Raw genomic sequence first — 15,175 nt, 5'->3', positions numbered from 1 at the left:
CCTGTACCAAGTGTGTGAGTTCCCCAAATTCTTACCATCAGTTGACAAAAAGAACTCTATTCATTAACAGTAGCTCTGGGGGTTAGGTTCTGTTCTAAATTTTTTATTTTATGGACAAAAAGTGTGCAGGTCTCCTTCACTGGGTAGGTAGTCCTAGATGATGCATTCAATTTAGTGAAGTCAATATTCTTTCGTACTTCTGGAAACACTGTGACCCATGTGCTGCCCTAATCTTCAGGTCAGATCACACAGGTCTGAGCAGACAAGTCAAAATTATCATTACAATTAAAATCCTTAAGGAGCTGATTTTACACCACCCAAAAACAACTCCAGTAGGACTCTCTCCTGAACAAGGACTTGCAAGCCTTCTGCAAGTCTGTGAAACCCATGTGAGGCCCAGCAAGATGGCTTAGCAAGTAAGACTGACAATCCCTGGAACCCACGTGGTAGGAAGAGAAATCTGAGTCCCTCAAGACAGTGTCTGACTTCCACACTCAAATAGTGACATGTGTACACACCTACAGCCACATAGTTAATTAAAAACTACATGTGAACAGCAAGGCTTACTGTGATCCCAAAGATCATCAGTTTATCTCTCAGGCCGTCAACTGTGGCAGACAAAAGATACCGAGCCCTGCCGGCAAGGATCCAAAAGAATATGAAACAGAAAAAAAGAAACAACAGTTATGCATTACGGTACACTCCTGGAATTATACTCTACTAAGCTGAGGCAGGATTCAGAATTCAAGGCCAGTCTAGGATATATGAGACTTTGCCAAAAAAAACAAAAGCAAAGGAAAAACTAAAAGGATCAGTAAAAGACTATTACACAGAAAAACAGGCTGCTTATTTTACCTTTACCAACTTGCCATTGATTTCTGGAAGTTCTCCCAGTTTTCTATTGTCTAGCATTCGGATTTCGTAAGACTGTCCTAGAAGAAAATTAATTACAAATTACACCAATCACAATTCACTTACCTAGACCCAGGAAGAAAGACTGTTGAATAGACACAATAGCACTACTAGTACCGACTAGCAGTGAGGCACTGTGCTAAGCACTTCTAAATCCTATTACACTAACAGACAGTGTTCTAAGTTACTGTCAATCCCACCTGTACAGATAAGGAAAGTAAACAAAAAGTTCACATGCCCGAGGCCACGGGGACACTGGTGGACAACAGAGCTGGGTAGAGGAATTTCCACGGGGATAACTGAGGATCATGAATTGGAAACAGTCAGGAGAATATGGCGCTAGTGTGACAGGCCACATTACACAGCTCTAACCACTGTCATGTGAGCATCTATAGTCACAATCATAAGCCCAGCGATCTCCAGTGCATAAGAAACAAGAAAGCATCTGACCTTGATTGAGGTACGTCAGGGTCTCATCGTGGAGCTTAACTGCTGGAGAGGTGGCAGCGCAAAGAACATACTGGAACGGTAGGATTTCGTTCTCAGTGTCAGGAGGCAGACTGGACTCTTCTTGCTTAAAAATGGGCAATGCAAGGACATCACTGAAATAAAACAAATGACTGCTATTAGTAACTGATAACAGTACAAAAGCAGATACATAATTTTAAAAAAAATTAACTGGAAAAATCTTTAAAAGCCATAAACACTATTCACTTGGTGAAACCTCGTCCAAACTGCCAAACAGATTACTGTGACAGCCCCCCGCCAAAGTATGTAAATACTGTCACTAGACAGTATTCTCTGCTAATGTGTACATGTCAAGACTGTGTTAAAGGACTCACAGACAGAAACTGAAAATAACATCCAGGGTTCCAAAATGTAAATCTAGGACATTTGGGACAGTGGTATAGCAATGGCTGTGTGTTTGGTCCTCGGTGTGGTAACACTGAGACAGCAGAATTGTGAAAATGAAACAAATACAAGGTTAAGGGGCTGCGGGCGCACTGAGAGAGAAGTCAAGTCCTGTGGAGCAGTTCCTGACAGCACGGTACTTCACAAGGGGCCTCCTCTAACTCCCCTTCAGGTGCACTGCTCTCACTAGACATAGCCGTATAAGTCTGTAAGCCCAGTCTTAGAGGTATCACTTGTTCTCACCATATGATGCCGGAAACAGAGTCAAGCAGGCCAGCCCTCTGCTGGCGAATCACAGAACAGTGTACAAGTAAAGCTTTCTTTACTCATTATCCAGCACTGGGTATGGTGAAAGCAGCACTCAGCTATGCACCTGCTCTCAAAAGCAACTACAGCAACTCCATAAACATGTAAGCTGATCTACTGTATGGTCTTAAACAGTTTCTTTCTGCCCCCCCCCCTTTCTTTTTGGTTTTTCAAGATAGTCCTGACTATCTTAGAACTCATTCTGTAGACCAGGTTGGCCTGGAACTCACAGAGCTTCACCTGCTTCTGTCTCCCCAAGTGCTGGAATTAAAGGCATGCACAACACCCCCTCCTGGCTTTGCTTTGTTTTTTTTATTTTATGTGTTTTAACTACATGTATGTCTGTGCATCACTTGCATGTTTGGTGTCTGTGGAGGCCAGAAGAGAGTGTAGGGTCCCCTAGAACTGGAGTTACAGATGGTTATGAGCAGCCATGTGCATGCTGGGAATCAAACTATTCTGGAAGACTCTGAACTGCTGAGCCATCTCTCCAGCTCTCTGGTGTTTTATTTAAATAAACAACAAGAGGAAATCAAAAAACAAAACAAAACAAAAACAGGCTCTCACCAGACTGGCCTTGAACTCCCTTATGTCATCAAGGATGACCTTGAATTCCTGATACTATTATCTTTACTTTTCAAGTTTTTATAGGTAGGCAACAAACACCTAAAACAATGTTTATAGTTCCTTAGAAGTCACAAGAAAACCTGCTTATGCCTATAATCTCAGCTATCAGGATGCTGAGGCAGGACTGTGAGTTCAAGGCCCTGTAAGGACACTATCTCACAACAAAACAAGAATATATCAGAAATATCTTAGAAACCATAAAATAATAAAATAGATGTAAGTAAGTAGTAAAAGCATTCTTTTACAAGCTTTAACCAGACATGTTGTGGGCATTATTCAAAATCTTTTTTTTAATTAATTTATTTTTATTTCATGTGCATTGCTGTTTTGCCTGCATGTGTGTGTAAGGGTGTCAGATCTGCTGAAACCAGAGTTACAGGCAGTTGTGAGCTGTCATGTGGGTGCAGAGACTCAAATCCAGGTCCTCTGGAAGAGCAGCCATTTCTCAGAATCTTGATGAGCAGTCGATGTTTAAAATGTTCTTAGAATGCACAAACTATAGTGCATTTCCAACTATCTGAAGACAAGCCACAAAACTCTCAAAGTATATTTTTATTTCTTCTGAAGAATATGTACACACTAAGATGAAAATGAATGAGAACTCTAATGTTGGCGAGGAGATAAAGCAGCCATGACTCAGTTTGCCAGTGGAAATATAAGCTAAGTAAAGAATAGAATGTAAGGAGTTTGAACAGAGACACCCTACATATGCTTCTCAGGAGGCATAGATTATAAAATAAAAATTTCAGTGCCAGCCATGGAATCCCCAGAGAATGATTCCTTAGGGAGTCTTCGGAGGCCCCCAAAGTAACGCAGGCTATTGCCATTGCTCGACTGGCCATAACTGTGATGAGACCTTGTTGTTGAAGACACCACATACTGTCACTGCAAGATACAGAAAAATCACTCCAGAACTGGTCAGGAAGCTCCCCCCTTGATGGCGTGCTTTCATGGGGCTGGAAGGTGCTATGCGGTTGCTGGGGAGAAAGGTTATCAATCGTCTTCCTCGGCACTGGACCTGCCTGGGAAAATGTGCCCAACAGTGGCATGACAGCATGAAGGCTATGGTGGCAGCCTACTCCACAGGAAGGAACTCACACCTGTGCTGAGTGAGGTCATAGGCCCACTGGGAACCTCCTAGTGCTATTTTGCTGTATTTATATTTACAGATTTGTGCAACGTTTGTCACAGAAGCTTTATACAGCAGGCGATAGTCAATACAGAAGTACACGGCTGGTCAGAGCACTGAGAATAAGTGACTGCATTCACCTACTAGGACACTTATGCAAATCCCCATCCCAGGGGTCAGGGAATAGAGGAGGACAGAAAACATGTGGGAGAGTCGAAGAAGTGCTCTGAAATACTGTCCTCAGGGCTGACATGGCTGTTGCAGTCATGAACTCAGCAGATTAGCGTTAAGACTTACGGGAGATCAAGCCAGTCAAAATTTCAGCATGGATGGGGAGGTGTTCACAAGGCCCATGGCTAGCTGAGGAGCTAAGCTGATGGCTCTGAAAGAGGGTTATACATTTTGTATTTGGGGGTGTGGCCATTGATAAGTTGTCCATGCTCTAGTGGATGATCCCAAAATTCATGGGCACACAGGCAGAACTAACCAGACTCATTGAATTAAAAAAAAAAAAAGAAAAAAAAAGGAAGAAAGAAGGAAGGAAGGACAGACATGAGTTAAGGAAAGGGGGGAAAGTGGAGGGAAAACAGAGGTGACCACAATCAAAATACATTGTATACTATAAAATTAACAACCCACCTCAGAGAAAGAGAGAGAGAGAGAGAAAGAGAGAGAGAGAGAGAGAGAGAGAGAGAGAGAGAGAGAGAGAAAAGAAAAAAGAAAGAAATGAAGGGGCTGGAGAGGTGACTTAGCAGTTAAGGACACTGGTTGCTCTTACAGATTGGCAGCACCCACATGGCGGTTCACAACTTTCTGTAACTCCAGTTCCAGGAACTCCAATGCTCTTTTCTGACCTCCACAGGCACCAGACACAACATGTGATACACATACATGCATGCATGCATGCAAACATTCATATACATAAAATAAAAACAATTCTTTATTTTAAAAAATGGAGAGTAACAAGGGACCAATTTCGTGTTAAGGTTCCTTAAAATAGCACATGGAGCTTGTTATGTTTACTTTGTTGGGTATTTGAGATTTTGTATGATAAAAAATTTTTGTAAATAAGAAAAATCATAGCCAAGTGTGATGGTGGTGCATGCCTTTAATTCCAGCACTTAGAAGGCTATACAGTGAGACCCTGCTTCAGAAAATAAACAAACAAACAAAAATCCAAAAAACAACAACTATAACAGCAACAAAAACCCACCCCAAAACAACAAACACCTTTGGAAAAAAGGGGCAGTAATGAAGAATTACTCAATCTTTTTGTCTGCATTAAAAAAAATTACATATGACAGATGTATGCATGGAACTCTCAGGCACCAGGTGAGGACATCAGAGCCCCTGGAGCTGAGGTTACAGGAATTTTTAAGCAGCCCAATCCAAGTGCTAGGAACCTAACCAGCATCTTCTGGAACTGCAGCAACTGCTGTCCATCACCATGCCACCTCCTTTCACATTTGTTTTAGGACTGTTTACTATGTAAGCTGGGCTGGTCTTTATCTAGAGATCTTCCTACCTCATCTCCAGAGTGCTGGGATTACAAGTGTGTGCCACCATGCCCACCCAGTTCAAAGCATGTGCATCCTTTGTCTGTGGAGATTCTTTCTTCATGATTTTCTGGGCATATGTGTGTGTATGAGGTGTATGCTTACTGAGAACACCTCCGCGAAAGGCCAGAGAAGGTTGGGGTACTGCTTCTCACTCTCAGTCATATCCCCTTGAGATAGGACTTCACACTGATCCTAGACAGGCTGGTGGCTAGCAGGTCCACCAGTCCTGTCTCCACCTCTCACACAGCCCTGGGGTCACAGGCAAGCACATAACCATGCCCAGTGAAGTGGGAAAGAAACAGCTGGAGACAGTTCCATGCATACAGAGCATCTGTGGGGCTCCAGCTGGACCCCCAGCACCACAGGAGAACACAACAAAACAAAAACACCAGGTTCACACGTGCTGGATTTGGTGGTGCTCAGGAAATGAAGTCTGCTGTATTTAAAGACAGGATCTCCTATATAACTCACGCCGGCCCTAAACAAGAGATTCTCTTGTCTTCACCCCCAAGAGCTGGGACCAGAGCCCTGCATCCCTACACCCAGACTGTAAATCAGTTGTTATGAAAGCTGCTGTTGCTAAGAATTACTGAAAAGACCAGACATGGAAGGTGCTCTCCTCTTCCTCAGGCCTGTATTTGCGTGTATTCCGTCCAGATGGGTGCAGTTAAAAGGGGGAAAGTAAGGCTGGAGAGAAAACTCAATGGTTAAAAGTACCAGTGGCTTAGGTTCGATTCCCAGCAGATCCCATACAGATGGCTCACAACCATCTCTACCTCCAGTTCTAGGGATCCAACACCCTTTCCTGGCCTCCACAGGCACTAGAAACACCCATGGTGCATACATATATGCAGGTAAAACATTCCATACATATAAAATAATAAATAGATAAATAAAATGTGTCTTTAAAAAAGAGAGAGAGAGAGAGAGAGAGAGAGAGAGAGAGAGAGAGAGAGGATAAAGCCTGGTGTGATAGCACACATCTCTAATTCTAGTACTAGGGAGGCTGAAGGAAGAGGACTGTGAATTCAAAGCCAGTCAGGGCTATATGAGCCCTAAGGAGAATGAGCACAAAAGGTGGGAATCTATCCTTCCTAGGCATATCAGTCAGAGAAAAATACTCTTGTTCCCTGCAGACTACTTCAAGCCACAGGAGTATGGAGTCTTCTAGAAAAGAACTGTCACAATTCTCAAGACCAGCTACAACACTGTAGAAAACAAAGTCAACTACGATTGGGCTCTGGGAGATCTCACTGTGACAGGTCTGTCAGCTCTGCTGCTTTCTATGACGGATTAGAGAAGATTACCAGGAATCAGGATTTTGACATAGCAACAGCTCAGCCCTCATTAACGCACACTGGCATTCTCCTCAAAGCTCAGGGCCTTGGTAGGCTAACGTACAGTGACAGGTTGTGGTTCACATCGTGTGGCACCCCACTTAAGTCTCCATGACTAAGCAAAGATCTGTCATTTAAGGTTGAGATTCTAACATTTTCAAAGCAGTACAACTACCCCAAATATGTCTATATTCACACACGCGTACACACATGTACACACACAGTGCGCATGATGGGAGGACAACTTTCTGGGTCTGTTCTCTCCATCCATCATGTGGTTTCTGGGACAGAAGTCAGGCTATCAGACTTAGCAGTGAGCGCCTGTACCTACTGAGCAAGTCTACCAGTCCTTCATCAGAGACTGTACAATCTAGAATTACTTATGTTTTGCTTTCCTTCCTTCCCTCCCTCCCTCCCTCCTTCCCTCCCTCCCTCCCTCTCTTTGAGACAGGGTTTCACTGTGTAGCCCCAGCTGTTCTGGAACTAGCGAGGCTGGCCTTGAATTCACAGAAATCCACCTGCCTCTGCCTTCCAAGTGCTGGGATTAAAGGCATACACTACCACTGCCTTTTTTTTTTTTTTAAAGTTAAACCACTTTTTTAGAGAACAGGACATAGAACCCTGCCATTTTTGTGAGTGAAATGGCGGCAGCCTCCACAGGTGGAGGTGGAGTCAGAGAGCAGCACCATGCACTGGTGAACACTAGGAGGAGATACTACTTTTCTTTACTGCTGGAGCCAAAGAGCATTTGTTCCACAATCCTAGAGATGGAGACTACAGATCCCTGGTCAACACAATTCAAGGCCCCTACTTATTTTTCCTTTTTAAATTTTATTTATGTTTTTTGGGTTTCTTTTTTTACTTATTATATATACACACACCAGAAGAGGGCATCAGATCCAGATGATTGTAAGCCACAATATGGTTGCTGGAAATTGAACTCAGGACCTCTGGAAGAACAGCCAGTGCTCTAAACCTCTGAGCCATCTCTCCAGTCCCATGTATTTTGTTTTTTAGGTATGAGTGTTCTGCCTGCATGTATGCCTGCAGACCAGAAGAGGGTACCAGATCTCATTACAGATGGTTGTAAGAGCCACCATGTGGGTGCTGGGAATTCAACTCAGAAGCTCTGAAAGAGCAGCAAGTCTCTTAAACAAAATGCATTTAAAATAAAACCAAATTGGAAGTATAAAAGCCAGTAAATTAGCTGGTTTTGTATTAACTTGAGACAAGCTAGCGTCATCAGAGGGGAGGGTACCTCAACTGACAAAAAGCCTCCATAAGACAGAGCTATAGGCAAGTTTCTAGGGCATTTTCTAGATTAGAGATTGATGGGAGAGGCCCAGTTGAGCTGGGTGGGGCCACTCCTGGGCTAGGGGTCCTGTTCTATGCGAAAGCAGGCTGAGCAAGCCATGAGAAGCAAGCCAGTAAGCAGCACCCCTCCATGGTCTCTGCATCAGCTCCTGCCTCCAGGTTCCCGCCCTGCTTGAATTTATATCCTGACTTCCTTTGATGATGAACTACATATACTCTTTCCTCCCCGGGTTGCTTTGGTCATGGTGTTTCATCACAGCAATAGTAACCCTAGCTAAGACACCCAGCTCTACTCACACGCATGACATGAAGGTAGGACTGGTTGGAAAAGGTGGGAGTATAGGGAGAGTAATGTAGAAAGTGATCGAATGAGCATGTCATAAGAAAACGCATTATCATGTATAATTAATATATGCTAATGCAAGGGGAAAGTCTGCTCTGTTCTCAAGAGTAACTGATTACAAATTAGGAAAATCCATTCTGATAGACTCTCCTTGGTGTCTGTCAATGCATAAGTAAACATTTTATTACATTATCAAATTGCTTCATTCATGTACCTCATTTCAATGAAGCTATGTGAAGGGATGACTTCTATCTTGTGGTAGTTTGAATGTTAATTGGCCCCCCATAATCTCATAGAGAGTGGCATTATTAAGAGGTGTGGCTTTGTTGGAGTGGGTATATAGTCTTTTTGGTAAAAGTGTGTCACTGTGGGGGTGGGCTTTGCTCAGGATACCGTCCAGTGTCTTAGCTCATTTCCTGCTGCCTGCAAGACTCAGCTCCTTCTCCAGCACCACTTCTCCCTGCACACCACCATGATAATGGACTGAACCTTTGAAACTGTAAGCAAGTCCTCTCGATTAAATGTTTTTCTTTGTAAGAGTTGCCGTCTCTTTTCCTCCAGCGCGCTACCGACGATCCTATTGTCATCATGGGTCGCCGCCCCGCCCGGTGTTACCGGTATTGTAAAAACAAGCCGTACCCAAAGTCTCGCTTCTGCCAAGGTGTCCCTGATGCTAAAATCCGCATCTTTGACTTGGGGCAAAAGTTGATGAATTCCCACTTTGTGGCCACATGGTGTCAGATGAATACGAACAACTCTCTTCTGAAGCTCTGGAGGCTACCCGTATTTGTGCCAACAAGTACATGGTAAAGAGTTGTGGCAAGGATGGCTTTCATATTCGAGTGAGGCTTCACCCTTTTCATGTCATCCAGAATCAACAAGATGTTGTCCTGTGCTGGGGCTGACAGGCTCCAGACAGGTATGCGTGGTGCCTTTGGGAAGCCCCAGGGCACAGTGGCCAGGGTTCATATTGGCCAGGTCATCATGTCCATCCACACTAAGCTGCAGAATAAGGAACATGTGATTGAGGCTCTTCGTAGAGCCAAGTTCAAGTTTCCTGGCCACCAGAAGATCCACATCTCAAAGAAATGGGGCTTTACTAAGTTTAATGCAGATGAATTTGAAGACATGGTTGTTGAGAAGCGACTGATTCCTGATGGCTGTGGGGTCAAATATATTCCTAATCGTGGTCCCCTGGACAAGTGGCGAGCCCTACACTCCTGAGGGCTTTCACGGTGCTCTCCTATACCCTACCAAATCATGGTCAGTAATAAATCTCACATCCAGTCTGCTAAAAAAAAAAGAGTTGCCATGGTCGTGGTATCTCTTCACAGCAGTAGAAACCCTAAGACATAAGTGCTTAGTAAATATTACTGATGGTATTTTATACTTCTGTTTTAATTCTGCACAATCAGTGCTACATATACTGTTATCGATATTGTTTTGTTTTTGTTCTTTGTTTTTTGAGACAGTCTCTCTACACAGTTCAGCCTGTCCTGGAACTCACTTTGTAGTGTAGATCAGGCTGACCTGGAACTCACAGAGATCCACCTGCCTTTGCCTCCTGAGATTAAAGGTGTCTGCCACCATGCCTGGCCAATCTGGCATATCTTTAATCAAACATAAAGGTATAAAAGTTAAGTTGTTGAAAGGTAAGTTGAGTGCTGGAGATATAGATCAGTTGGCTGAGTGCTTGTCTAGCATGCACTACACTGGGTTTGATCTGTAGCATTGCATAAACCAGGCATGGCAGGACATTCCTACAACCCCACACTTGGGAGATAAAGGCAGGAGGGTCAGAAGTTCAGGATCCACTAGTGAAATGGTTCAGCAGATAAAAGCACTTGTCATCAATCAAATACATATGCAGAAATAAATAAATGTAAAAAAAAAGAGTAGTTCAGATCATCCTCAGCTACACATTAAGCTCACAGTCAGTAAGGGATACAAGAGACCCTGTCTTCTAACGCTGTGTGTTGAAGCATGCACTCTCCACAGCGGAGAACAGGAAGCATCTGGGTGTTAGCTGGGCAGACGGCAGCAGCAGGTGGCTCACACTAGAACTCGGGAAAGCTGCGGGGCATGGTCTGCTGAGGCACACATTACCCTCCTGATGTAAGGCAGCTCACGATTGGTCTCCACTAATTCTTAACCATGGTCTACCTACCCTCAGGCCTAACAGCTGTGGAGATGCTCTCTTCTAGAAAAAGCCCAGAGACTCAAGAGTGACAGGCCTGTTAAGTTTTACCTGAGCAAGGCTGACAACAGCTAGCCCTCAAGAATTCAGAAACATGGGACAGGAAGTCACTGTGAACTTCAACCTGCTTATTTCTGTCTCACTTAGAATGGAATTCTACAGGTACACATTATCTGAGACAAAGAAAACAGGGGAGGTTAAAACCAGACACAGCACTCACTAATCAACTATGAAATGGATCTGCACAACACACAAAAAGGGAAACTTTCTTGAAGCAATGGTACTTAAAGTGTACAGAATATTCATTAACACACACTCAGAAGGAGCTGAAGCTGAAACATGGCAGACTTACTCTGATATAATTACTAATATGAAGGAGACAGAAGGGCTCTCCATTCCTGTTCTTCTTCTACATTTCTGTTACAAAAAAAAAAAAATTTTTTTTTGAGTTTTTCAAGACAGGGTTTTTCTGTGTAACAGCCCTGACTGTCCTTGAACTAGTTTTGTAGACCAGGCTGGCATTAAACTCACAGAGATCTGCCTGCCTGTGCATCTTAAGTGCTGGGATTAAAGGCATGTGCTACCATGCCCAGCTAAAACTACTCATTAGAGAAGGAAAATGCATATATTTTATTGAAAATATAGCTTGTTTTATAGCATTAACTTGTTCTTTTAAGAGAAGCTGGGCATGGGGGCTCACATCTATAATCCCAACACTCGGCAGATGGGGCAAAGACAGACTTAACTGCACAGCAAGTGTGAAGTTGGCTTCAGCTACCTAAGACCTTGTCTCAAAAAACTGTTATAGTATATTCTGAGATGGTTATGTGTTTTATTTCTTTAAACAAAATAAGCAATTTTAAAATATACTGTGTCCTATCGTCTGTGTGTGTGCACACATGTATGTGTGCCCGCGCATATGTGAATGTAAAACTTAGTATTTTCCATTATGTGTTTATTCATCACACATGTGGTGGGAGCAAAAAATTCTATAGAGCTTACCCTGCTATCTTAATGAATAACAAAAATATTCCTAAAACATAGTGGCTTAAGAAATAATTTATGACTTCTTATGAATTTGTGAGTTAGCTGGATTAATCGATCTGTTTCATGAGTGTCAGACACTAAAGCTGCAATCGTGGGTCCTACACTAGAGCATCCAGGATGGTAAACTCGCGAACTGGTCCTGGGCTTTGTTGGGATACTTGGGTGGCTGGACCTCTCCATGTAGTCTCAAGTTCCCTCTGTTCATGGACATACATGGTTGCTCCAAGAATCATCAGACTTCTCCCTGGCCGTTCAGGGTTCCCCACCATGCTGGAGAATTTCCTTAGGGATGAGCTCCTAGACCAGACCTAGTGCACTACTTTCTGCAGCTCACACGCCCATATTCAGTGTAGAAGGAGGATCTGAGAGGGGCTGATATGAGAAAAGCAGAAAGATTTTGTCCATGTTTTAAGGCAGAGTCTCAAATACTCCAGGTTGGCCACAAGTTTGCTGGGTAGGTGCTAGCTTTACAGGTGTGCATGTATTAACTGTGCAGGAGGCAATGGCACTACATAGGTGCTCTTAGTAGGTGTGAATATCCTGGTGGTCTACAGCTTCCCAAGTGTTATCGCCCATACATGGGCAGTCAAATGGGACCACTATCTGTTAACATATGCTCACAGTGCCTTGTGTGGAGTGGTTTGAATGAGAATGGCTATAGGCTCACATGTCTGAATACCTGGTCCCCAGCTGGAGGAGTGTTCGGGAAAGATTAGGAGGTGTAGCCTCATTGAAGAATGTGTCACTGGGAGCAGGCTTCAAAAGCCCACACTATTCCCAGTTTGCTCTCTCTCTGCCTCCTACTTGAGCATCAAGATGCAAGCTCTCCATACCCAGACTCCCCACATCCTTCAGCAGGATTAGCTTGAACTAACAAAGGATCTCATCACAGGAATAACAACACTGTGAAAGATTAAGCCAGGATCTTTTCTCCAAAACTCACTTAAACATGCTTGCCAAGATGAACTTACAAGACCCATCATAAACCTCCTCAAAGAAATCAAGGAATTTAAAGGAGATACAAAGTAACAGCTCTGGGGAAGCAAGGAGAAAGAGCTTAGGGAGACTAAATGTGGAGTGACGTAATGTGACACAAGAAACCGCAAACACAGGCTGACAGCAATAACAGTGACCAGACAAGGCTGAGAGTGGGATTCAGTCGGAGACAGAGACACGGAATGGAACTCGAGCTGACATGAGAATGGAATTGAAAATCCCAAGATCCCAACTAGAAAATGCGAATGCGCGAATGAAAGCTTTATAAGCAAAATAAATCAAGCAAAAGACAGATTAAGTCTCGGAGATAAAAGAGAGGTTTTAAACCAAATAACCAAGAACATGAAAAAAAAAAAAAACAAAAAAATAAAAACATAAGAAAGAAATACACAAAAAACATGGGATCATGTAAAAACAAAACAAGACAAACAAAAAAACGAAACAATACCTTTGAATTATAGGCAAAGATGGGGAGAAGAATCCCAAGTCAATGGTATAGACAAAGTTTTCAATAAGATCATACAAGAAAACTTCCTCAAACCAAAGAAACACACATCCATATGACAAGAAGCACGCAAATCCCCATAACATATCATTTCGTAGAAAAATAGCATATCATAGTTAAAACACTGAGTACACATAATAAAGACAGTGTATTAAAGCCACAAGAGAAGAAATGCAAGTCACATATAAAGGAAAATCCACTAGAATAACAGCAGAGTTCTCAACGGAAACTTTGAAAGCCAGCAGAGCCTAGAACAATGCATCCCAAGTCCTAAAAGACAATGAAGGTCATCCTAGAATATATACCCAGCAAAACTATCTGCATATGTAAAGGAAAAGAACTTTCCATGATATAAACAGCCCCCAAAAATTATACCCAACAAAGCAAACTTAAATAAAAGAAAACATTATTTCAAGCTGAAGGAAGGAACAGCACAGCAAGGGGCTGTGGGAAGGAACACAAAACCCTGATGATTAAAACACAACACTGAGAACACAGCACCAAAAACTGACAACACAATGACCGACAAACACACATATTTCAATAACAACCTTAAATATCGATGGCCTCCGTTCCCCAATCAAAAGACACAGACGGACTGAATGGGTCAAGAAACAAATTCCATCTATATGCTGCCTACAAGAAACACGTTTTAGTTTTAAAGGTAAATATTACCTTAGACTAAAAGGGATGGGCAAAAGTACTCTAATCAATGGGACAGGATGCAAGCAGGTGTTGCTATTATATGACAAAAAAAGACTTCAACTTAAAACTAATCAAGAGAGTAAGAGGGACACTTCATTCCAATCAAGGGACAGTTAATCAAAAAGACATTACTATCTTAAACACAGGTGCACCAAACCCTGGTGCACTTAATCTCATTAAAAATGTTCTAGTGGATTTAAAAACATAGATTAACAGCAATCCATTAATAACAGCTGATTTCAATACTCCACTTTCTCCAATAGATGGGTCATTTGGACGAAAAAAGAAGAAACATCAGAAACAACTGACATCAGACATCAGACGAAGTTAACATACATCTACAGAACAGTTATCCAAACACTAAAGAACACAAGAGCACATATACTCAACAGCATATGGAAGATTTTCTAAAATAAACCACATCCCGAGATACGAGACCAATCTTCCCAAATTCAAAAAGACTGAAGACACTCCCTGTATCCTATCTGACCATAATGCAATAAAACTTAAAATTGGCAGCAATAAATAAATAAATAAAACCCTCTGGTAATTATGCAAATTCATGGAGATTAAATAACTCACTACTAAATTATAAGTGGGTCAAAGAAGAAGTCAAGAAAGAAAGAAACTTCCTGGTACTAAAATAAAGATGAAAACAGAACATAGATCCCTGAAGGCAGTCCTGCATGAGAAATCACAGCTCTACATGCCTACATTAAAAAACCAGAAAGAGCACAAATAAATAGCTTAATAAAGCATTTTTAAAAACTGAAAAAAAAAACAAGAGCAAAATAAATCCAAATCCTGTTGGTGGCAAGAAATAATATCAGAGCAGAAATCAACAAAACAGAAACAAAGGAAAACAATACAAAGAATCAACAAATCTTAGAGCAGTTTCTTTTAGAAAATAAATAAAACTGGTAGACACACAAAAAAGAGAGGACCCAAAATTAACAGAAATGAAGAGGGAAACATTACAATAGACATCAAAGAAATTCAGAAAACTATGCAGGAGTATTTTTAAAACTTGTACTCCATTAAGCAGGAAAAATGAAAATAAATCGATTTCTAGATTCCCCCCAAACCACCAAAATGAAACCAAGAAGCAACAACCTAAAGAGGCTCATAACAAATGAGGAGGCTGAAATAATAATAAGAACCTTTCAGCTAAAAAGAAAAAAAAGAAAACTATAGGCAAATATCCTTGATGAATACAGACTCAAAAATACACAATAAAATACTTCCAAACAGTATATATATATATCAAAAAGATTATACGCCATAAC

General features: G+C 42.0%; 2 protein-coding genes across 7 annotated transcripts in view; one reads left to right on the top strand and one right to left on the bottom strand.

Moving 5' to 3' along the window:
- Positions 1-15,175, bottom strand: part of Tfcp2 (transcription factor CP2) — a 45,850-nt gene that overhangs the window by 26,503 nt on the left and 4,172 nt on the right. For 5 of the 6 annotated variants that reach the window (XM_048446192.3, XM_085678607.2, XM_085678608.2 and 2 more), the window contains 2 exons: positions 1,363-1,514; positions 856-932 (listed from right to left, as the gene is read on the bottom strand). In XM_048446192.3, coding sequence (XP_048302149.1) covers positions 856-932; positions 1,363-1,514 — 229 coding nt within the window. Of the gene's footprint in view, positions 1-855; positions 933-1,362; positions 1,515-10,988; positions 11,054-15,175 lie in introns of all 6 variants that reach the window. The other variant, XM_048446226.3, reaches the window with a different exon arrangement.
- On the top strand, positions 8,990-9,726 carry LOC148119028 (large ribosomal subunit protein uL16-like). The gene has a single exon (XM_087899298.1). It carries the CDS (start codon positions 9,301-9,303, stop codon positions 9,661-9,663), a length of 363 nt encoding a protein of 120 aa, XP_087755424.1. The 5' UTR covers positions 8,990-9,300; the 3' UTR covers positions 9,664-9,726.

This window comes from Myodes glareolus, chromosome 19, assembly GCF_982192425.1.
Source record: "Myodes glareolus chromosome 19, mMyoGla1.1, whole genome shotgun sequence".
Lineage (NCBI taxonomy): Eukaryota > Metazoa > Chordata > Mammalia > Rodentia > Cricetidae > Myodes > Myodes glareolus.
Note: the sequence above shows the minus strand (reverse complement) of the source record. Positions and strands in the feature narration are given on the sequence as shown.

Bases quoted from the DNA above. Each gene is read 5' to 3' on its own strand.
- LOC148119028 (XM_087899298.1), top strand. From the start codon at position 9,301: ATGTCATCCAGAATCAACAAGATGTTGTCCTGTGCTGGGGCTGACAGG.